We start from the raw sequence: 24,782 nt of genomic DNA, 5'->3' as shown, positions 1-24,782 counted from the left end.
CGAGGATTACCCGGCTCATACCAAGCGCCCCCAGCTCGCACTCGAGGGAGCGGCTGAAGTCCTCCCTTGAGGCACCCAGAGCAGGACCTGACTCCTGCATGGAGCACTAGGCTGCAACAGCCACCGTCGCTGGCCCGCTGGGTGGGGCGGGAGTTGGCGCTCGCAGGGACTGGGGCTGGCCGGGCAGTTGCGCAAGTTGCACTGGGGCAACTATAAGAGGGGCAGGCAGGCATGGAGCCCCGGAGGAATCCCTGCTCCAGCAGCTGCAAGGTAAGGCCCTGGGCGCATTACTTTCTCCTCCACCAGTCTTTCTGATAGCACCCCACCCAGCCCTGGAAATTAGAGAAACTGAGGCAAGAAGGAGGTAGTGTGGACAGCTTGGTGCTGAACTAAGTTTTGCAGGGAGGGACTCTGCAGACAGAGCGAAAGAGGCTGGGAGCTGAGGGGCATTAGAATCCTGGCTGGGCCGGCCTGTGCCCACAGGGCACCAACCTGTTCTTACAAAGCCAGCCAGGACTCCAAGCCTGTCTTTGGTCTGCAGACTTGAGATGATTAGGGGACAGAGATGAACAGATCCGGCAAGGCTGGGCGTGCAGTGGAGCAGCCCACAGCTTTCTGCCTTCCTGAAGACCAGATACAGCTTCGCTTTGCTGTAAGAATTCATTTTCCATTGAGGACCTACCTAGTACTAAAACTACTGTTAAGTAGAGATAGGTAGAAAAGCTGTCAGGAAGAACACACACACACACACACACACACACACACACACACACACACACACCAAACGAACCATCACCAACAACGAAGAAGCTAGGACTCTTTCCACATCTGTCCCAAAGCCATGCAAATTATCTTCTTCAGAAGACAACAGAACAGCAGATCGTAGGAAAGGCCTGGAACCTGCACCCTTTTTCACTGGCCGGCATTTCTACCGAGGATGGTTAACTACACATTGCCAGCCTGAGGCCCCAACATGCCCCTCCTTCAGCTTTCTTTCTCGCTGGGGTTCGTTAGACTGCATTGTGAATATGGTGCCCATATACTCCTCTATGTCTTCCTCTGGGAAGTAGTGCGTTAAATATGGTCAGATACCACCGTGCTGCCTTGTGTGAATTGCTACTTGGGAGAGGACAAGGCAATCAAGTCATTTCTATTGGGAGCATAGTGTTCAGGGGAGGTAGGCAGAGGGCGGAGACTTGGTGGCACCATTGTGGGAGCATAGGTTCTCTGGGCGTCCTTTGCAAGGTGGAAATGGACTTCCAGTAGTGAGAGTCATATTTTTTTTTTGTAGAGTTCTTGGTGGACAGTGGTCAGCTGGGACTGGGGGAGCATTTCTGAGCTTTTCCTGATCTGTATGGTACCTAGAACCAAACTTTAAAAGAGGCATGTCTAACAGTCAGGTCACTCTCCTGGAGAGTATAAGGACCACACTGATCATGTATTTCGTTGAGGCATGGAAGAAAAACCCCTCCCCCTTCCCCTCCCCCTCCCCAATAACTCTTTTTGGGTTCTTTCCTTCCTCAAGCACTCAAGGACACTGGGCCGAGGGGGAACAACCCCGTGTTGACTAAAGAAGCATCCTTCTCATATTTGGTAGATCTTATACCCAAGTAACAAGCTCTTCTTGGTATCTGGGGGAAATATTTTCCTCCCCCTGTGTTCCAGGAAAAAGCTCAAAAAGCCAAAGACGGAGCCAGGAACGCTGCAATAAATTCCTGTCCATCAGCCCCAGGCAGATGCCTCGCATGTCTCGGTGACCCATGTGGGACGCAGAGATGGCTGTCCCAGACGATTCCCTTTACGCAGCCATCAGTCACTGCTGCACCCCAGCCTGCATCCCCCTACAGGCACATGGGGGACAGGGAGATAGAGCAGGGTCTCCAGGAACACGGAATTCTTCTTCTCTGTCTATCCAGTTACCCCAAGAAATGCAGAGGTTAGATTAGAGGGGAAGACGAGGCACTCAGATACACTAGGAGGCTCAGCACTGCTCCCCATGGGAAGGCAGATGTCCCCCACTCTACAGAAAACTGCCTGTTCCCATCTCTCCTGCTGCCTGTGAGCTCTCTGTGATCTACAATCATGTCCGTGCTGACATTTCACCAAAACCATAGACTAAATCTCCATCTGTGTGCACATTGCCTTTGCCCTCAGGAGAACCACAGAGTTCTGCAGGGAAGCCACAAAGTAGGCAGTAAGAGCTCGGCATGGGTCCCTTGGCAAAGGCAGGGCACCTAGAGCGCTGGAAATGGACAGCTCGTGGAGGGGTGTGTGGTGGGGAGTCACTGGGAATGACAGTCCACACAGCACAGAACTATGTAGGTGGAGGCGGGGGCGGGGAGGATACAGAGGAGATGTGGAGGCTCTCCAAAGCTTTGGAGGGAGAGAAAGCTACGTTAAGACGGCCTCTTAGGTACTTCTGTTGGGCACAAGTGAATTCTAAAATGGCCGGCCATGCCTGTAATCTCAGCACAAAGAAGTCAGAGGTAGGAGAAGAGAGTGTTCACGGCCAGTCAGGTCTATGTGAGGGTATCTCAGAACAGAGAAAGATGATTTTCAAGTGGAAGCCACCTTAGGGACAGTTTAGCCTGGTCAGCCAATGGCGATGAAGGATGGGGAATACTTTACTTATTCATTCAACAAAAGTTGAATAAACACCTGCCCTGCGTCAGGCCTTTGGTAAATGCTGAACCAAGTGCAGATGTCATTAATGGATTGTGGTACAGCCCCCCAACCTCCTCGTGTGTGGCAGGAGCTCCAGATTCCTTCTGGACAGTGCTCCAGGGAGCCACTGAAAATTGATCAGAGTTGACGCAGGAGTTGAAATCTATTTGCTTTCCCTAATGGGAATGAAAGGAATATAACCCCCTCACCCACACTCTGCCTACCAGCTAAGAATGTCAGCATGATTTCTCAAGCAAGGCCTTTGGTTGCAGAGAAGAGAAAATTGCTCCTGCTAAGCTTAGTGACTTTTTCAAATCGTGTACCGTGGCCAACACTTAAGGAATGAGATAAAATCCCCACGAGATCACCTGCAGCAAGGCAGATCCTTTAAAAAAGAACGCCTCTTGAAAACAGTGTGTGTGTGTGTGTGTGTGTGTGTGTGTGTGTGTGTGTGTGTGTGTGTACAAGAGAGTCATGGCACATGCACATGGCACATGTATGGAAGTCAGAAGTCTATTTGCAGGAATCAACCGGTTCCTTCTACCATATGGGTTGTGGGAACTGATCTCAGGTCATCAGGCTTGGGAGAAAGTGCCTTTACCCTCTGAGACATCTCACAGACCTTGTTTATCTGTTTGTCTATCTAGAATGTGTGTGAAAGGGGGAGGGGCAGGCATACATGAGTAACAGAGGGCATGTGAAGGTCAGAAGACAAGTTGTGGGTCCAGCATTCTGGTCCCACAGATAGAATTCAGGCTATCAGGCTTGCTATTAACTGTCTTTATCCACTGGGCTGTCTTGCCAGCCTAAGAGAAATACTTTCTAACTCTGTAGTTCAGTAAGATAGCTATGGACCATAATTAGTTGGACAATTCAAAATACCTCATATAAAATTAATATTGAGAAGGCAGAAGAGATGTCTCAGTGGATAAAGTGTGTGCTCGTATACACGAACACACACTATGTATGCAGAAATTAACTTAAGAAAATTTTATTATATTTAATAAAAACCTTACTTTTGTTATTTTTAAGGGAAGGGGAGTGATAGAAAGGCAGACAGACACGGAGAGAGAGACAGAGATAGAGACAGAGAGACAGACACAAAGACTCAGACACAGACACAGATACAAACATATAGACACAGACATAGACATAGACACATACACAGATACAGACACAGACACACAGACACAGACACATACACAGACACACACAGACACAGACACACAGACACACACACACACAGACACACAGACACACAGACACAGACATACAAAGACACAGACACAGACACAAACACACAGACACACAGACACAGACACAGATACACAGATACAGACACACAAACACAGACACACAGACACAGATACACAGACATAGACACACAGACACAGACACACACACACAGACACACACACAGACACACACACAGACACACACACAGACACAGAGAGCATTGAGTTACATTCCCTCAGAGCTAGAGACCGATGACAGTCCTGGATCTACAGTTACTGGCAGCTATGAGCAACTTGACATGGATGCTGAGACCTGAACTCAGGTGCTCTGGAATAGCAAGTCCTGTGCTCTCCGGCCCTGACCAAAACATTTTAAAAGAAGTCACACCTCCCGTGTAACATTCCCTGTTCTGCCATTCAGCATTGGCCTCGCTCTTCTCCCTCCCCATCCCCTTCTGAAGCCCGAGAATTGTCATTCTCCTCTCCAAGCTTTGGGTTTGGCATGATGTCCCCCGATTTCATCCAGGTTGCACTGGCGGCAGTATTTCATTCGTTTTATGGCGAGTACTATTTCATTATGGACATGCACCACATTTTTATTTATTCGCTCATACCTCAGTGTGCACTAAGATTTGATTCCGTATCTTGGCTACAAACATGGGAGCAGAGTATCTCTTTGACATACTGGCTTCTTTTCTCGGGGTATCCCTGGGAACAGGACTGCTGGATCATAAGGTAGTTCTATTTTTAGCTTTCAGGACCATCTCCACACTGTTTTCCATAGGGGCCGTATTCATTTACAGTCTCATTAGCAATGTGTGTGCCTTCGCCTTCCCCACACCCGGTCCCAGGCATCTGCTATCTTTTGTCTTTTTGACAAAAGCCATTCGGAGGTGAGATGATATCTCACTGTGGTTTTGATTTGCATTTCTCAGATATTTTCATGTGCTCCGTAGGCAAACATTATCTGAATTTAATTCATAGTAGCATACCAAAGACTGTCAGTGAAAAAAATCTACTTAAAAAAAAAATCTGATAGCTGGAGAAGAGAAGAAAGAAGAGAGAGTGTGAGCTTTGGGTCTCTTGCTAATCTCTGGTGTAATCAGCCCGGGGAAGGTAGGCTGAGTTCAAAGATGGCAGCCTTGGCCAGCAGATGCCTCTGTCACCCAGTGCTTCCCCAGTCACCAACATTTCCCCCATTGCTGCCTGGAGGCCGTAGCAGGCCCGACCAGGGCTCTGCTGTCTTCCAGTCTGGATCTGAAGAAGCAGTCAGCTGTGCCCTGCCCTGCCAGTCTTGTCCTGAAAGGCCTGTCTTGTCCCCTGGATGAAAGGAAGCTGAGAGTGCTCACGCCTGAGACGACCAGTGTCTTGGGGAAATGAGGGTGTGATCTCATCTGCAGGGATGGGTGACAGCACAGAACTGTCCACAGAGAATCACCTAACTGGGGGGCAGGCAGGCTGTCCAGGATCCAGGTGAGATCAGAAAGGGGGAGCAGCGCTACAAGCCTCTTGCACCGCACCGGTCTTGAGCCTTTTTCTGAAGATGTAGCACTGCCTGGAGCTGCCTCAGGGCCTCCCCTCGCCGCTGTTCTTTTAACCTCTCCAGTGTCCCCTGCCAGGGAGTCACAGTGGAGAAGGGGAGGCATGGCATGGGTAGATGGCCACGGGGGTTCAGGGGGGAGGCAGGCAGCCCTCAGGTGAGCTTTCCAGTGAGAAGACCTGAGTAAAACAGAAGCAGAGGGCAGGGAGGTAGCCTCCCGTGCCTACCCGTCCTCCTGAATGGCCCCTCTTCCTTCCAAGGCTCTGCTGCAATAGTCCCAGAAGTGAGGAACGTGGTGTACTACATCAGTGTGTCAGTATGTTAGCAACTCCTCTGCCAGCTCCTAGGCTACAACAACTCCTAAGTTAACCACTCACATCAGAAACTTCCAAAAAGGTTTTTTTGTGGCCAGGTAGCTGCCAATAACCTTTCTCCCTGCCCACCCATCCCTCGGCTCCCTGGAATCACATCCATGGCCCCTTTCTCTTGAGCTCTAACCAACCCCCAATTCTAACTGGCAACTAGAAAGTAAGTATCCTATCATCCTCAGGGTTAACCAAGGCAGTGGATGATCAACTTAAATGTTCCCCCTTCCATTGCAATTAGTGGTGTTCATTCTTATAACAGAAGGATACTAATTTGCACTTTAATTTTATGGGCACCGTTTATTTATTTTGGGTTTTGTTTGTTTGGTTTTTGGTTTTGTTTTGTTTTGTTTTTGTTTTTTTGTTTTTGTTTTGCTTTTGTTTGGTTTGTTGTTGTTGTTGTTGTTGTTGTTTGAGACAAGGTCTTGCTCTGTAGCTCAGGCTGGCCTGGAATTGACAAGAGACTCCCCTGCCTTAGCCTCACAAATGCTAAAATGACAGGTATGCGTGGGTCACCATAAACAACGTTGAGAGCTGCCACATAGCTCTTCTGCTTTTGGTTGGATGATCAGCATTTGGCTGCATACCTGTGCCTAACGGCAGAAGCAAGCCTAGTGGTTATTCTCCATGGCCACACCTCTCCCTCAGGACTTGGCGTCCTTTCAACTGGGAAAGAAAGAAAAATAAGACACGGGGAGAAACTAGTAATCGCCACAACATGGCTATGTACCTTGATGTGTTAGTGTATGTGTACCTGTGTTGCATAAGCATGTTATGTGCTGTTGGGACATCAGTTCTTAACATGACCTTGATCTCAGATGGATCTGTGACCACTTCTCTCTGCAAGCGCCGATGTGTGTCCCAGAAGCCTGGCCTATCATCTTCCACACACTTACTCGGCAGCAGCATCTCGATTCCACATTTCCAGGGCGCTGTGATTTATTGCCAGCATCTACTGAGGCATATTGTCCATGCCGAGAGAGGCCTTGTAAACCGGCCTGTCCATTCTGATAGTACGGGGTGGCCATTGTGTGAAAATAGCTACGGTATGACCATAGTTAATCTGCTAGTAAGCTTGGTCAGGAAGGAGGGTGTCATCGACACATAAATCTTGGAAATGAATGCCACACATTATTGTGCTGCAGGGGGGAATCCACAAGCACCAAGTACCCATCTGGAATGCCCGTGGGAGGCACTGGGCCAAGGGTTTGACTCAGAGTCAGCTGCAGGTGCTGTTGCCCTGAGCATTTCGAGCTCTGCCCAGCAATTCCAATAATTTTTAAGTAGCTGGCATTTACTCCCTCAGCCCTGAGCCAGACACAAGTCAAGATAGGCAGGGATATAAAAAAAATTCCTCTCATTTACCCTTCGATGCCAGTGCATGTGTTAACTCCACTTCTCTGATCGGACCAGATGAAGTTAACTCTCTTTCCCAGAGACACATGGGAAACAAACAAACAACAACAACAAATACAGCGCCTGCCGTCAAAGTCTGTTACACCTGTTTCCTCGGTTGGGGTCTCAGGGAACTCAGTGGGGGATATCAGTTAGCAGCCTCACTGACCTATAGAGAACCTGTTCCAGGACTTCTGGTGGGCCCCTGAAAACCCGTGAGAATTCCAAACCATTTCCATCTATTTATTCCTCAGATGGGCCCACAGCACTCGGTTCATCTCTCCTTGGACGTTTATGTTTATGTGATGCCTTAGGAGCATCAGTAAATTAAATAAATGTTACTAGAAACCCAACACTGTGATTCCACGACAGTTGATCCGATATCCAAGCAGCACCTGCGTGACTCAGAGGCACGTAATGTATACAGTGTAGACAGCCCTGGATGAGGGATGATTCACACCCCAGGGAGGACAGGAAGAGACAGTGCGAGACGTCATAGTCACACTCAGCACGGCACAACCAAGAGCCTTTATCCATTTCTGGAATTTTCCATTTAGTATTCTTTTGGATCACAAATGACCATGGGTAACTAAAGCCTTGGCCAATGAAGCCATGGATGGCGGTGCGGCGGAGGTTGGGGGTTGAGGGGGAGTTGCTGGATTTCAGTCTGTCCTGCACACAGCTCAGCCTGACACTTATCATTTTGACTTTGGGAAACTCGGCTCATCTTTCTGAGCCTCATTTGTTTTCTCTTCTGTAAAATTCAGATTAAAAAGAGCGTACCTTGAAGCAAGCATGATAAATAATATATAAGCAGATTGCTCGTTTTGGTGTAGTCACAGGGTGAATTACATTAATACTACCACCGATGGAGGACAGCCGTGTTACCTGTTCCCATCAAGACCCAGATGAGGAAGAACAGAAAGGAGAAGTTAGCTTTTCTGTCGTCTCCCCTCTTCATCCTAATATTCATGAACGTCTTTATTATTCAGGCTCATACGTACACCCTTAGTACGGTTCACTGGCTACAGGCTTGCATACATTTAACTTTATTACCTTTCTGCCTCATGCATCTCATCAGGCCTCTGTTTCTTAATCAAGAATCTGCAGAGTGTTAATTTAAAAACCGGTGGCTCCATGACTGGAAATTCCAGCATGCTAAGCGAGCATGCTAGGTCCTCTCCTGCCTCTACGACTTTGCACGTCTCGGCTCTTGGCCACCTGTGGTAACTGTGTTCTACTCTCCCAGCCTGTTCTTGGTCTTCGACACCAGCCAAGGCAACCCCATTCTGTGATATCAAACACTTGTCCCCTCCCCTTGTGGAGCGCCATCTTCCTACATTGACATAGCCTACTTGCTTGTCCGTCTCTCCTGTTACACGGAGCCGCAGGAGGGTAGGAAGTATCTTCCCTCCTTGGTGTCCTGCGCCGGACTGGCGGAGAAATGCTGCTAGGATTCAGATTCCCACTGGGAGAGGAAGGAAGTTATAGATCAGTAATGAAGACCTCAACAGCCATAACAAGAGGCTGCTGCGGTGAGACTAACAGGAAGGGCGAGGCAGCCCTGGGTCCCTCATGATCTTCTACACGCATTAGCTGATTTGATCTTCATAAAAGCTCAGAGAAGGGTAGACCATAGGGAGGAAGGTAGTTTTGAGTGGTTATGTGATATACCTTGCAGTTAGGCAGTGAGTAAATGACAACATTCAACCTAGACCGTAAGAGTAGGTTCTCTTTCCCTTGAAGTATGCAACAAGACCTCCATCATCATCAAATCCACTTGACAAGACTTGCCCCATGATCTATAGGACACATCACTGTGGTTTTATCAAACTGTCAATACTCTTCCCAAGGGTGTGCATTTCATTGATCTAGGTTCCGTAATGAATTGTCTTTGACTTTGACAAGATGGTAGCTAGTTAAGAAAGCAAATTTTATCCATCCACAGCCTACAGCAGGTTGGCAGCAGCACCACTGGATGGATTTATATTGGGCTCTTGAAAATGGCATTCCTTCTGTTTCTAGGTCCAAGAAGAAGAAGAAGAAGACCCCAGCGAGGAAAATGTGCTGGAGACCCCTGTGCCGGTTCCTGTGGCTTTGGTCCTATCTGTCCTATGTTCAAGCTGTGCCTATCCACAAAGTCCAGGATGACACCAAAACCCTCATCAAGACCATTGTCACCAGGATCAATGACATTTCACACACGGTAGGGAGTCTCTTGTGGGGAAGCAAAGGAGAAGTAGGGCTAGAACCAGAGCCTGAGAATCACATTGAGTGCCCTCTGAATGTCATGCACCCCCTAGAACCTGAGACTTTGTAAGCCTAGGGTGTCCCTTCTTCCTGGTTATGGCTCTCGACACTACTGCCTGCTGGAATTCAGAGCTGAGTGGCTCCAAGTCTAAACCTAGACTGCTCAGTTGTGCTATGTGAGTACCACATGGTTCTCATCCGAAGCCACCTCAGGGATTTTAACGTTGTCCTATACGCCCATGACGAAACCATAAGCTCTGTGATAGCATACGGCGGCCATGCTCACATTCACTGCCACAGGAAGCCCAGCCCTCCGTGGCTAGCTGAGCATGGAAGGCTCACATCAGGCCTGGGAGAACCCGAGTTCCTCCCTGATTCCACAGACCACCCTCTCCCCTTCCTTAGCCCTTTGTTTCTGTCTCTCTCCTTTTCTTTCCTCCATGAAACTACTTCCTTGAGTCTAGTTCCCAGGGTATAAGAATCCCTAAAGGGGGGTTGGGGATTTAGCTCAGTGGTTAGAGCGCTTGCCTAGGAAGCGCAAGGCCCTGGGTTCGGTCCCCAGCTCCGAAAAAAAAGAACCAAAAAAAAAAAAAAAGAATCCCTAAAGGTCATGGCGTTCCATTGACATATGACCAGCTTCCCAGCAGTGTCTCCACTGGGCAAGAGGATCTAACGGTTTCTAACTACAGCTTCTCCTGCCTATTCCTGTTACTCCTTTCAAAGTCACACAGAGAGCAATCTTTCCCTCCTTTACAACCAATCTTCTGTGAAGCTGTTGACAGCTGTCGGTGCCCACCGTAGTCTTTCTCTGAGACCCAGCAGCCTACATCTTCAGTCATTTCCTCAGATGTATCTAAGCGATTCGTATCTCACATTTGCTTCCCATCTGTAAGATCTTAGGCAAGTTCTTCCGTGGTCTTTAAACCTTGACTTTTACCATCTTGACAATGGTAACATCATATCACATCACCAACTTGTTCTAAGGCTTAAACGGGCTACAGCGAAAGGCTTCCTTCTGGAGCCATCTGGAGACTACCGTGTCTCCTGGCCAATGTGGATGCCTCACAGTGGCCTTGGCAGCCCAGGAGAGGCTCCATATTCAGGATCAAGGACAGCTTAAATTAAGACATTTGCACGTTTCGTGGAGAAGTTCTCATCATCTTTCAAAAATAGTCACCAGGGCTGCACATGGAGAGACCCAACTACCCAAATGTGGGTAGAAACGAGAGGAAGCCAGTGGGGAAAGCCCTTCCCATAACCAGATTCGGCAGGGTGGGGGAGGGGCACAACTTTGACCCTAATGAGGGAAAACCACACAAGAAGACTAGGAGGGAGAGATCTGATGAGGGTAGGAGGCTAGAGAAAATATAAGGAATGGAGAGCGATGGCTGGTTCCTCACGGATGTCATTTGGAGAAAGGGATTGCTCCACATTAGTCAGAAGCGAAGGGTGGAGTGGTTGGGAATGAACAGAAAGTCTGGGAGACCAGCTCCATGACTCCCAGTCAGCTGACCACAGGAAAATAAGGACCTGGACCAGGAAGGTGAGAGGGAGAGAGGCAGCTCAGGCTCACGGACATGAGGGAGGGCTCTGGAGAGCGATTTCCCTGCCATTCGCTGAGCACCTGTTGTTCCTCTTCCTCCTGCACAGCAGTCGGTCTCCGCCAGGCAGAGGGTCACCGGTTTGGACTTCATTCCCGGGCTTCACCCCATTCTGAGTTTGTCCAAGATGGACCAGACCCTGGCAGTCTATCAACAGATCCTCACCAGCTTGCCTTCCCAAAACGTGCTGCAGATAGCTCATGACCTGGAGAACCTGCGAGACCTCCTCCATCTGCTGGCCTTCTCCAAGAGCTGCTCCCTGCCGCAGACCCGTGGCCTGCAGAAGCCCGAGAGCCTGGATGGCGTCCTGGAAGCCTCGCTCTACTCCACAGAGGTGGTGGCTCTGAGCAGGCTTCAGGGCTCTCTGCAGGACATTCTTCAACAGTTGGACCTTAGCCCTGAATGCTGAGGTTTCCAAGACCACCGGGCTCCCGAGGATCATGTTGAGGGAAGAAACCTTGGCTCCCGGGTATCCTCAGGAGAAGAGAGCCATGCGTTCATGCCCCTCATCCAGGACCCCGTCCGTTTTTCCTACTCTCTAGACCGCCCTTCCAAAGGCATGGCTCTGCAAGGCTTGACTAAAGTTATCCGCACGATCCCATGAGCACTAGGAGGGGATTGACGCCTTGAAGAGGGGATTCTCACCTGGTTCTTCGGCAAATATAGATAAGAGCCGCCCTGTCCCCTCCGTGTTCCACCTCCTCTGGGTGCGTGCTTCACTGTGGCCCAGCGGATGTGAGGAAGGGGTGGGTGGAGCCTCTGGACTGTCTCAGAGTCTTTGGGAGCACCATGAAGGCTACATCTGCACACAGCTGGAAACTCCCAAAGCAGCACATGCTGGAAGACGCACTTATTTATTTATTCTGCATTTTATTTTGGATGGATTTGAAGCAAAGCATCGGCTTTTTCAGGCTTTGGGGTCGGCTGGGGCTAGGAAGGCTCCTGGGGTGCTGTTTTCAATCCTACTGATGGGTCTTGCCCGAGGCAAACCTACTTTTTGAGTGACTGGAAGGAAGGTTGGGAGTCTTCCAAACAAGAGTCTATGCAGGTAGCTCTCAAGCTTGTCCTCTGGTGGCTGGTTTTGTTTCTGCTGTGACTGACTCTATGCAAACACGTTTGCCGTGGCGTTGCCTGGAGCGCAGGCTAGGTTATTATGAAAAGAAGATGAATTTTGTCAAGTGTAATATGCATCTATGTGCACCTGAGGGTAGGGGATGTGTCAGAGGGAGAGAGAAGGAACCAGAAGCATTCTCTGAATAACAGAGCTGTGGTGGACTTTTCTGAAAAGGTGAGGCATTTTCTCACCTCTGCAGCCACATAGTGTGGCTTTGTGAAAAGGACAAAGGAGTTGACTCTTTTAGGGACCTTTGAAGTATACCAGGCACCCTTAGAGGGGGCTAAAGTTACAGGCCTTTTGTTGGCATATTGCTGAGCTCAGGGAGTAAGGGCCCCACATTGGAGACAGTGAGCCCCAAGAAAACGGTCCCTGGTGTAGCCCTCCAAAGTTGCCCAGGGTTGATCCCACAATGCATTTCTTAAGCAGGTAGATGTTTGCCTGTCAATATGTGGTTCTCGTCTGATTGGTTCATCCAAAGTAAAACCAGGTCTCCCACCCATTCTGTGGGGCAGTTTTGTTCCAGTGGGAATGAGAAATCACTCAGCAGATGGTCCTGAGCTCTGGGCCAGCACTCCTGAGGAAGTGCCAGGGCCTCGGGCCAGGCTGCCAGAATTGCCCTTCGGGCTGGAGGATGAACAAAGGGGCTTGGGTTTTTCCACCACCCCTGCACCCTTGTGTCACCATCCAGTTGTGGGTGGCAGATCAATGCAAGAAAACTTGATCGAACGCAATACACTTTTAAGACTGAGCACAGTTCTGTGCTCAGCCCTGACTGGTGCTGTGGGCTAGAGAAGCTCACCAAATAAACATAAAAATCAGAGGCTTTTGTCCCTGCGGTCAGACCCTACTCAACGGCGTGCCAAGGCGCGTACTTCGCCGCAGCAGCCCCACACAGTTGAAAATACAGTGCTGTCTTCAACAGAGGAGAAAGGACCTGAGCTGGGGGTGGCAGTGCCCAGGGGACCCCTGCTTACAGTCTATAGCATCGCCATACCTTTCAGGGCACATTAGCGTCCACGGCTATCGTAGCACATTGTTGACACAGGATAACTGAGATCGTAAAAATAAGAAAATACAGGTTGACTGTCCCTTATCCAAAGTGCTCGGGACTAGAAGAAGGGTTTTGGATTTTAGAGTCTTTCCAGGCATAGGTATATTTGAGTATATATAATGAGATATCTTGGGGGTGGGACCCAAGTATAAACATGAAGCTCATTTATATTTCATAATACCGTATACACACTGCTTGAAGGTAGTTTTATACAGTGTTTTAAATAATGTTGTGTGCATGAAAGAAGTTTTCACAGCGTGAAATTTTCTTCTCGTGGCATCATGTCTGCACTCAAAAACCCTTCAGGTTTTGGAGCGTTTTGGATCTGTTAAGAGATGTTTAGCCTATACCTAAAGCTATAATGGCAAACAGGTTGCAGGACCAGACCAGACCCTGGATCCTCAGCCCTGTGAAGTGTGTCCTTCCAGCCAGGTGGAGGTGAACTGGATCGGGTTTTGTGGTGCTGACTTAAAGAGAGGAATTTGAGGTAGATTTTGGAGGAGCTGAGGGATGTGATGTTGTTTTATTAGACAGTGGGTATGTGGAGGGGTGAGAGTCGGAACAGGATGTGACAGGGAAGACCGAAAAGAACGGGACAGAACAACAGGAAGTGCTGAGAGGACTTTGTGGGCCGAGAAAGTGGCTATTGAAAGAGTTCCAAGTGCCACAGTCTGGAGCGAAGGCTTGTGGTAGCTGGTGTCATGGCTGGTGTCAGACTGCTCTGGGGTAGCGCTATGTCACCTTGGCCACCTCATCAAGCTGGAATGTCCTGATCCTTTTGCTCAGAAAACCTTGCACTGTGGCTTGTTCCCAGATTGTGAAACTTCCCATATGCAAAAATGCTTGGTTTGGGTTTTGTTCTTTTGTTGTTGTTGTTTTTGTTTTTAAATATATGTGTAACAACAGCAACAACAAACTTTTGTCTTATTTTGTGCAAATTCAAATAAATGAATGATGCCTCCCTGCTTTGTTTTCTGTCTCCTGCTGTGGAGGGGCTTCCAGAGCGCTGTTTGTGTGTGACAGGGCAAGGCCTGGCTGCCGTCCAGCCATCACCAGGGTCAGCCCCACCCGGGCTTGGCCACAGCCAGCTACCAGTTATTCAGGCAAAAGGATTACCCTAAAGCCCAGGGCTGGGCAAGGAGCACATTCTGCACCAGAGGCTGTGCAGTCCTGCAAACCGGCCTTGAGAAGCACCAGGTTATTTTTAAAAGCCAGAGTCAAAAGTATCAACAACAAAACCCCAAGCAAATAACCAAACCCAAACCTCACAGACAAACGGCAGATCAGCCAAGCACACAGAACCGAAAAAAAAAAAAAAAAAAAAAAAAAAAAAAAAAAGAAGAAGAAGGGGAACCTGGCTCCTAGCAGTCACAGAATAGCCATCCCTTCAGGACCTGGCCTGCTCAGTTCCTGTCCAGAGGGACTGTGGGACTGACTATCAAAGACTGTCATTTCCATGGCAACTTAAAAGACATGTCCTCAGCAGAAAGGTCATGGGTGTCTCTAAAGATGAGATGCTAAGGAGGACCCCACAAGATCCGAAGTTAAGCAAACCTTCCTCCCTCCACATCACAATTAACAACAGGTTTGGTTGTTAGCTGTCTGCTGGGGAGCATAGGGGTGTCAGCTTCCCCACCAGCTGCTACAACAGAGGACCATGTCTAGGAGGGTGAACAACAGACATCTTTCCATAATCCTGGGTCCCGGATATCCAAGATCAAGACCCAGTTAAGGGCCATTTACAAACTGCAGCTGCTATCTTAATGCAGGACCCTCACACAGTAGAAACAAAGGAAGGGGTCTCTAAGGAGGTCCCTTTTGTAACAATGCTTGTCCCATTCCTAGAGTTCTTGTGAACTAACCCCTTCTCCCAGACCTCATCTAACGCCATCGGTCTGGGGATGAGGATTGCAACATATGAGCTTGGGGAGTCACGCCATTCAGTCCATGTACTTCTATACAACTTAAGGGAGGGGCTGGACTCCCAAGCTCCTCGGTGAAGGTGGATCACAGAGGGTGGTGCAGATGTCATTTCAGCAGCTCCTTGGGTCTCGAGAGTTCAGGGACGTGGCTGCCGATTTGAAATCCTTTCTCTGCTAGTGTCAGAAAACCAAGGCAAACCACAGTGCTGAAAGAGACACTGCATCTCAGCCCACAAAGATAAGGAACCCAAGCCCACATCTCTCTTTAACACTTCCTCCTGCGTTTCTGTCTTCCTCTGGCGGCCTCACTCTCGTACAGGGTTTGTGAAGATGGCCTTCAACATCTCCAGGCTTGTGGGGTCCTTGGTGCCCATCACAGCAGGAGATGGACATCTTTTCCCATTCCCAATGAACACTGTACGGAGGGCTCTTTAGCCAGGCCTGAGCCACATGCTCCCCTTGTTACTTTGGACAGAGCAGCTCCATGTGTGCCTGTCTGGGAATGGGCAAGCGAAGGCCCTACTTTTTAATTCACAGAAAAACAGATGAGTGGATAAGTGAGACAATTTGGCTTAACACATACATGCATACATATATACATACATACATACATACATACACACACACACACACACACACACACACACAGATAGATAGAGAGAGAGAGAGAGAGAGAGAGAGAGAGAGAAACAGAAAATGTATACCTGCCAAAGCCTTTCAAACTCTGTTGCGTTCCATTATGTGTATAACTTGGCTGGGGAAGAAGTCTTTGAACCCAGCCTCCCAGTCCTGGAAGTTCCTGCTACGGCCACCTATAATTTTGGAGCCTGGAACCCACACCTGGTAGACTGGATACAGCAGCCAGGCCTAGAACCATCACCACATACAAACTCTCTTGGAAGAATGTAGAATAGTGGGGTACCCCCATCCACTCCACCACAGGGCAAGGCTGCTGGGGAGGAGGGACACAGGGAGTTGAGCATGCTTACAGGAGAAACTCCTACTGTCCCTTCAGTGTCTCTGGGGTTTCTAGCCTTAGCTCACCCAGCACAGGCTGCCTTTCATGGTCCCACAGAAGAAAAGGTCATTGGAAACTCTAGTTCACCATCCTGTGGTTTCCTGGAGGTGACATCTTGGGAGGAAAAGGTGTCTGGAAAATGGCAGAATGATGACGTTTAGGTGTCACTTCCTGAGGGGGCAAAGCTAAGTTCTTGCTCCAGAGGCATAGAAAGGTTCAGCTGTCCCCTGACAATCTGGGGCAGGCCCACGGATCTGGAGATGCTGTTCCAGGTCCTTGGGGGCTGGGACAGGTTAAGGCCATCTTGTTTCTGAGCAGCCCTGCGCCTAAAGGCCCAACCAAGAAGGCTTGGAAAAACTGTCTAATACTAAAAGGTGTCCCCAGAGCAAAGGCCTGAAGGTGTTGTTCCACTTTCTGTGGTTATGCTGTTCAGGCCCAGGGAGGAGAGATTATCCTTCGAATTCCCTTTTCTGATCCTTTTCCACTCAGGGGCATTGTGGTTTGAATGAGAGATGCCCCGCAGACTCTTGGCAATGTGAAAACTTCAATCCCGGTTGAAGTACTGCTTAGGTGATGCAGCCTTCTGGGAGAAAATAAGTCAATGGAGAGAGGATTCGAAGACATAAAGCCTTTCTGTTTCCAGTTGGGGCAGTTCCAGATGTAAGCCCTCAGCCTTTTGCTGCCATGTCTGTGGCTTGCTGTCATGCCCCCATTCTCCCATCATGGATTCTTATCCCTGGGACTGTCAGCCAAGATATCCCTTAAACGGCCTTTCTTTGCAGGGTTTTATCATAGCATTAGCAAAGTAACTGATATGGGCGTTCTGTGTGTCTCCCCTAAGACAATAGTTCACTGCTGCCACACAAACATGTGGCAGGGACTACAAAGAACCTTCGAAGTTAGGCCTTTGCCTTTGCCATGTTTAGTGAAAAAGGGCCAGACTGACCAAGCAGCCCCTTGCAGAAGATCCAATCCCAAAGGTTTTCTGCAATTCAGTTCAGGCATCTATCTATCTATCTATCTATCTATCTATCTATCTATCTATCTATCTATCTATCTATCTATCCATCCATCCATCCATCCATCCATCCATCCATCCTTCCTTCCATCCATCCATCCATCCATCTTTGGTTTTATGAGACAGTGCCTCTCTATGTAGCCCGGGCTGTCTTAGAAGTCCTATGTAGACCAGCCTGGCTTGGAACTCACAGAGATCTGCCTCAAAGCATGCCTTAAAAGCATGCAGCCCCATACCCAGCTTGACTCTAGATTTTTAACACCTGCATCCAAGTCTACTGATGCCCATCCATACAAACCCACCAGGGTTCCCAGTACATGGCTATTCTCAGCCCCAGGTGATTTACCTGGGAAATCACCCTCTTAGACTAGGGAGGGTAGAACCAAGTGAAAATACGAAGAGAAGTAACAAGGCTCCTGCTGTGCCCTTGTTTCCTCTCCATTCTCCGCCAGTCACCAGCAAGTGCCCAAGGCTTAGGCACAAGGAGACAGGTCTTCAGGACAGGAGATGCTGGGAAGCCATGAGGTCCACGGCTGGGTACGGGAAGTAACCAATGTATTACGTAGTCATTATTACTGCCAGCGAGTCAGACCAGCAAAAAGAAGGAAATTGCTGCAGCAGATGCCGCAGAGCCCTGGTGTGCTGTGTCGCTGCAGCTGGGGCCAGCAGCTCCTCTATTCAGTACAGCAACACTGCTCTGCCCTGAGGAGCCATCTCAGCCCCCACACAGCCTGTGATCCAGGGTATATGTCCATGAGTGGGAAACGGGGGTCTGTGGGGAAGCATGTGGCTTTCTTCTGTCCCTGGAACATCATGGGTCACTGCATAGAACCGAGGTACGCACTGCAGTGCCCACATTAATATTGCACTTTCTTCCTGGCCTCACTCTCCCTGAACCTTACTCCTACCTTCCAGGGACACCTGTCCATTCACTTCCTGTACTAGAGTCTACACACACACACATACACACTCACACTAACACACATGCATACACTTACTCTCACACACATACTCATTCACACACACATATACTCACTCACACACACACACACACACTCACATACAATCATTCACACTAACACACATGCATACACTAACTCTTACACACATACACTCACACACACACACATACTCACTCACACACTCACACACACACTCACATACAATCATTCACACTAACACATGCAGACACTAACTCTCACATACATACACTCACACACATATCACTCACATACACATAACATACACTTACACACACGCATATACTCACACACACATATACTCACTCACATATACATACACTTACACACATATGCATACATGAATTCACATATATACACTCACACACGTATACTCACTCACACATATACAATCACTTACACACATACACTTACATACATGCATACACTCTCTCATACATATATCCACTCACACACATAAACTCACATACTCCACTCTTCCTCATACACACTCTCAAGCATACATTTCCTGTCACTGTCTCTTGTCTTTCTCTGTCTCTGTCTCTGTCTATGTTTCTGTCTCTGTCTCCATCTCTGTCTCTCTGACTCTTTCTATCTCCCTCTCTCTCTGTCTCTCTGTCTCTCTCTCTCTCTCTGTCTCTGTCTCTGTCTCTGTCTCTCTCTCTCTCTCTCTCTCTCACACACACACACACACACACACTTTGTCTTAGGCACCCCCACCTCCTAAGGGAAGGGGTTAAGAGAAGAGGGCCCCAGAGACGGAGGAAGTCCTTGTCAGAGAAGCATCCGAGACACAGCAACGATCAATGAGAAGACAGAGCATCTATAGAGAAGGGGGAGGGAGGGCCGTGTTTAAAAGGGAAGAAGGAGGAGGGAAGAAAGTAAAGGATGGACACACATGTAGAAACTCAAACACTGTAGACCAATGGACAAGCCATGACCATTGATTGGGTACTGGGTCCATCGCAGCCCGAGCCCTCTGTCCTCACACTCACACACATGCATACACTCACTCACACACACATACGCTCATTCACACACTCACACACATACACTCACTCTCACACATATACACTCACACATACATACTCACACTCACACACATATACTCACACTCATACACACACTCACTCTTACACACATACACTCACACACACACTCACTCTTACACACATACACTCACACACACACTCACTCTTACACACATACACTCACACTCATATACTCACTCTCACACATAATCATTCACTCACACACAGGCCTGAAGAATTGAGATTCTTTGAGAAGACTGAGTGCAGAGGTTCAGCTGTGTACCCAGATTCTACTCACTCTTCCTTTCCTTAACAAAACTCTGAATTCCCAGACAGCAACAGGAGGGAAATTTGAATATGGATTCCATTTTATTTTCATTGAAAATAGCTTTTCTCGGGGTTGGGGATTTAGCTCAGTGGTAGAGCGCTTGCCTAGCAAGCACAAGGCCCTGGGTTCGGTCCCCAACTCCGAAAAAAAGAAAAGAAAAAAAAAATAGCTTTTCTCATTTGATACATCTTGACCACAAGTTTCCCCTCCCTCCATTCCTCCTAGTCCCTTCTACAACCCCTTTACCCCAGATCCATTAGGGGTGATGATAGCATGGTGATGTGTAATCTTCAAGCGCTGCCTTACGTATTAGCAATCCAAACTGAAGCAGGTTAGGCTGAACTGGCATGAAGTCTAGGGTTGTAGTGGTTTGAAAGAGAACAGCTCCCGTACAATGTTTGGTTCCCAGGTGATGGACTCTTTAGGAAGGATTAAGAGGTGTGGCTTTGTTGGAGGAGGTGTGGCTTTGTTGGAGGAGGTGTGGCTTTGTTGGAGGAGGTGTATCACTGGGGCTTGACTTTGCGGTTTCAAAATCCCATGCCAGACCCAGTCTCTCCACTCCACTTCTATCCCCCTCTGCCTCTGCCCCCCTCCCCCGCTCCCATGCCCCTCACCTCCCACCTCACCCCCCCCCCCCGCCCCGCTTCCACCTTGTGGATCAGATGTAAGCTCTCAGCTGTTGCTGGAGCGAGCGCTAAAGCCTACCTGCCTGCCTGCCGCCAGGTTCCTCTCGCCACGATAACCATGGACTCGCCCCACAACTAAATGCTTTCTTTCGTAAATTGCTCTGGTCATTGTACTTTGTCACAGCGATAAAACAGTGACTAAGACAAGGACTTACCTTTGTTATCTACTTCAGAGAAACGCAGGCTTGAGCTGAGATGAACAAGATCAGCACAATGCCGGCATCTGTTAAAGCTCTGTTACAGATACACGGAGTACACGAGGCTGTGCTTTCGGGTAAAACTCGCAGATAAACACTTCAGAGGTTTCTGGCTGCCTGAGCATCCTGCATCCCAGAGAAGGATAGTGGGGGGAGGGTGAAGACAATGAGGGTATGATGAGGGTCTGAAGCTGAATTTAACTTCCCTTGGATTTCGCTGCCTGGCAGATGTCCCAGGGCCTTGGGGGGCGGGGGGAGCAGGCTGTCAGAGTGGGTGTGAAACAGTGAACCAAAACAGAGATTTAGCAAATCAAACAAGGAGAGAATGGGAAGAGCCAGCTGTGAGACGCTGCAGAGGGGAGGCCTGAAGCTCCCAGGGAAAGTCAGAGGAGCAGCCAGCAGGGCCTCAAGCTCCGCCCTCGAGCCTACTGTGGCTACATACAACAGAAGCCATCTCTCCTGCCCAACGGGGGTCGTGAACGGGGGTCGTGAAGCGACCACTTGTCGGCCATCCCATCATATTAAAACCATACAGGAGGGACTCCTGTCTCCTGCCCCACTTAGATCACTGTGGAATAAGATACTTTGCTCTTTGTAGAACTTACCCATAGTGAGACGGATGAAACCTGGGATAGGCTCCTCTCCATCCCCCTCCCCCCATCTTGTGTACTTTAGCCCTTCTCAGAGCCACCACTAACCCACCTCCAAGGGAACTCTCTGGAACTCAGGAGATGTGCAGCCTGTGGGGCAGGGCAGGGACCTGAAGAGGGTGCATGAGGCATCCATCTTTGTGCTTCCCCTTGGTACTGACGGATGGTCCGTCCCTTACTAAAGCTAGTGAACCATCTCAGTTACACGACTCCAGGAAATATCACCAATCAGAAAACCTCTCCTCTCCTCACTGCCTCTCCACCACACACACACACACACACACACACACTCTCACACACATGCCACACCATACACACACCCCATACACACACCACATATACATCACACCACACATCCATGTACCACATACACACACATACACACATCACACATGCACATACCACACCACACCTAAACACACATGTAATACACACACATCACATCATACCTAAATGCATATATTACACACACATACACATACCATATCCCACATACACATATAGTACAACACACTCACATATACCATATCACAGCATATACACACTATATACACACACCACACCACACATATACACACATGTAACACACATACATCACACCACGTCTACACACCTCATCACACATAAACACACATGGAACACACACATACATCACATCACACCTATATACATACACATACCACATCACACACCACACAGACATACATCATACTACACACACACACACACACACACACACACACACACACACACACATTCCTGCCCCTCAGAGTCTTTATGTGTCAAAAGTGTCTGCATTTCTCTGAGGAGAACAAGTCATAGGCATAGGAAGCCTAGCCTTTCCACAGGGGCTTGTGATAGTCAGGCCCCCAGAACCCCCCTCTTATGGAATTAGACCATGACATTAAAACTTTGAAATAGAGCTGCACACTGGTCACTGATCCTGGGTCCTCCCTCCATGCTCTAGGAAGGCAGGGTTTGTGATCCTTGCCACCCTTGGCAGAGTAGGACAGGGTGTCTTAGTATTCATCCCAGTTATTGGATAATAGAACAGAAGCCTAGAGGCCCCATAATGCTTGCCCCATAACTCACATCTGAGGATTTGAATCTCTGTTCCACATCCAGGCCAAGATGGATTCATATATACCTGACCTGAACCCGGCTCCTTCCTGCCTTAAACACACATTCAGATTTCCACAGGTTTTCAGCACACCCTCTGCTCTCCCATCAGCCTCAGCTGGTAGGAAAAGCGTGCGCTGGCTCCTGACGCTGAGGTCTAGGACGCACACTCACAGAAGGTCAATGCCTGCACTGTGGTCTCCAGGTTCACGCCTAGGTCTGCGACCTTTCCCATTGCCTGATCTTGGACTCTCTCTAGTTGTCATCTGCCCAAGGCTGTATCTCTCTGGTGAAGAGCTCTTTAATAATCCTTTTGTAAATCTTTATTTATTACAATTGTATGTCCATAGTGTGTTTCGGTGAGCGTGCACATAACCCAGTATGGATGAAGAGGTCAAAGGACACCTTTGGAGTCTCTCCTTCCACCTGGGTTATCAGGATTGCAGCAGATGTCCCTTCCCTGCTGAGCCATCTTGCCACCCTGAGGAGCTCTTTAAACCTCATGTCCCCCTCCTTACCTTTTCGGTACCCCTCACATCCATATAGTTGGTTAATTGATCATCCCATATGAACATGTAGGCCGCCAGCAAGCAGCATTGACCTTTTGGCCTGTTTTATTTCCCTCTATAACCCCAGGATCTAGGACAGGTCTTGGCACACAATAGGTACAAAACAAGTATCTGTGGGTGAAATGGGTATCTGGTCTCAAGAACTAAACCCCTCTGCACCTCTTTGTATTCAGGCTATTAAGTTTAGGAGCAAAGAAAAAGGCACAGGGCAAAGCAAGATTCGGGACAGTCTGTCCACTTAGGTGATCCCAAGGCAGATGTGGCATCCAGAGCCTCGTCACATGGACAAGGCAGTGGGAAGTCTACCAACTGGAGAACTCAGCAAGAGGCAAACTTTGCTATGTTTGTTTCATGCCTGGAGCAGCCGTGAAACGGAAAGCTATGGTTCTGAGGCAAGGCAGAAAGACAGAGAAAATTAAGGGGTATGGGAAGAGAGACGAGCCCCTTGTCCCAGACTCTCAATCACACTTCTCCCTGGCTGAGAGTCAAGAATGTCGACCCAGCTGACAAATCACAGCAGACAGCCTACAGAGACAAAGCCCTTCTCTGAGAGAGATGTCAAACGAGAATCTTTATAAAAAGCCGTACGTGCTTAAGACCAGAGCGTGGGCAGCCACCGAGTTTGACTTTATCGGCACTCTTCTCTCAACTTTAAACCTGAACCAAGCCCTTCCTAAAACATGACAACTTTCAAAGAGGAGAGAAGTAATCCACATTTGGAGACAGGATTTCATATATCCCAGGCTGGCCTTGAAGGTGCTGTAGAAATGACAATGATTTTGAGTTTCAGATCCTCCTGCCTCTGCCTTTTGAGGGCTGGGGTCACAGCTGTGTGATGTCACACCTGGTTGTGTATTGCTGGGGATAAAACCCTGGGCTTTAAACATAGTAATTAATTAACAATTAATAATGCACATTAAACAAGCACATCACTAACTGACCTACATCTCCAGCCCCTACCCTCCTCTTTCTCCTCCTCTTCTTAATTTTTAAAAACTTTTCTTATCTTTAAACCCAGTTGAAAATCTTGTCCTTCGTTTTATCTTCAAAACCTATCCAGTTGTGTACAGAGACATGAGTCATTCGTCAGCACTCCTGAGAAAGCTATGCCTTTCTTATGATATATAGTATTATCGTTTTTAAAAAATTTGTTTGTTTCATTAGTTATTTAGAGACAAGGTCTTGATATGTAGCCTAGGCTCGCCTTGAATTTACAATTGTCCTGCCTCAGTTTCACAAATGCTGGGATCACAGACGTGGGTCACAACGTCTGAGTCACTACTCTCTCACCCTCTCTGCTTCTGCTTAAATTTATTTTTGCTCCCTTTTAACCTCAGCTTTATCTAATAGACACAACTGTGCTTCACACTGACTCATCCCGAAATCCTTTGCTGCCATATAGTCCAGGTCACAGAGTGGAAGTTCCTAGCTGGGGCAGGAATTGTCCTCAAGCTGCAGGGACTGCTCCTCTCCAGTGGCCGAACAGCAGGGTCGCTGTAGTGATGGGTTCCAGGCAGAGAACCTTTCCTACTTCTGTCCCAATCCCCACTGTGCAGTCTCCTCCTACCCTGACTGTGCACTTGGACACACGACACGCTTTGTGCCACCAGACAGTGGTGAACAATACACAGCAGAGGCCAGAAAAGAGTTTGTACCCAGAGGCTTGTTCCGAAAGCCCTGCCACTGTCCTGTGAGCAAGCCCAGACTAGCCTCCAAGAGGACGAGCAGCCATCCTGGCTGCATTAATCACAGCTTTTATTTTCTGAGGCCTTGATACCGTCAACAACTGACTCTCTTAGGGGAGCAAGCAAACAGCTCGCACATAAACCAACCAATCCAGAACACACTCGTCCAACCACATCCTCTATGGGGCTCTTCCACACATGCCTGGCCTTGGGGTTTGAACCTGGGACTTCACACATGCTGGTCAAATTCGGTAACTCTGAACTACACCTCCAGCTCTCCCTCTCCTTTTAGATTTTAAGGCAGGATCTCACTAAATTGCCAAGGTTAATGTTAAACTCGTGCTCCACCCCAGGAAGTCCT

General features: G+C 48.6%; 1 protein-coding gene across 1 annotated transcript; it reads left to right on the top strand.

The window, feature by feature from the left end:
- The first annotated feature begins 262 nt into the window (after nt 1-262).
- Lep (leptin) lies at nt 263-14,179 on the top strand. Its single transcript, XM_032905243.1, has 3 exons — nt 263-270; nt 9,225-9,405; nt 11,100-14,179. The coding sequence occupies exons 2-3, from the start codon at nt 9,262-9,264 to the stop codon at nt 11,457-11,459; spliced, it is 504 nt and encodes a 167-aa protein (XP_032761134.1). The 5' UTR covers nt 263-270; nt 9,225-9,261; the 3' UTR covers nt 11,460-14,179.
- The last annotated feature ends 10,603 nt before the right edge of the window (nt 14,180-24,782 follow it).

Source organism: Rattus rattus, chromosome 6 (genome assembly GCF_011064425.1).
Source record: "Rattus rattus isolate New Zealand chromosome 6, Rrattus_CSIRO_v1, whole genome shotgun sequence".
Classification (NCBI taxonomy): Eukaryota; Metazoa; Chordata; class Mammalia; order Rodentia; family Muridae; genus Rattus; species Rattus rattus.
This window is presented reverse-complemented; position numbering and strand designations above follow the sequence as displayed.

Coding starts and splice junctions, on each gene's coding strand:
- Lep (XM_032905243.1), top strand. CDS start 9,262: ATGTGCTGGAGACCCCTGTGCCGGTTCCTGTGGCTTTGGTCCTATCTG. Junction 9,406..11,099: donor TCAATGACATTTCACACACG/GTAGGGAGTCTC, acceptor CCTCCTGCACAG/CAGTCGGTCTCCGCCAGGCA.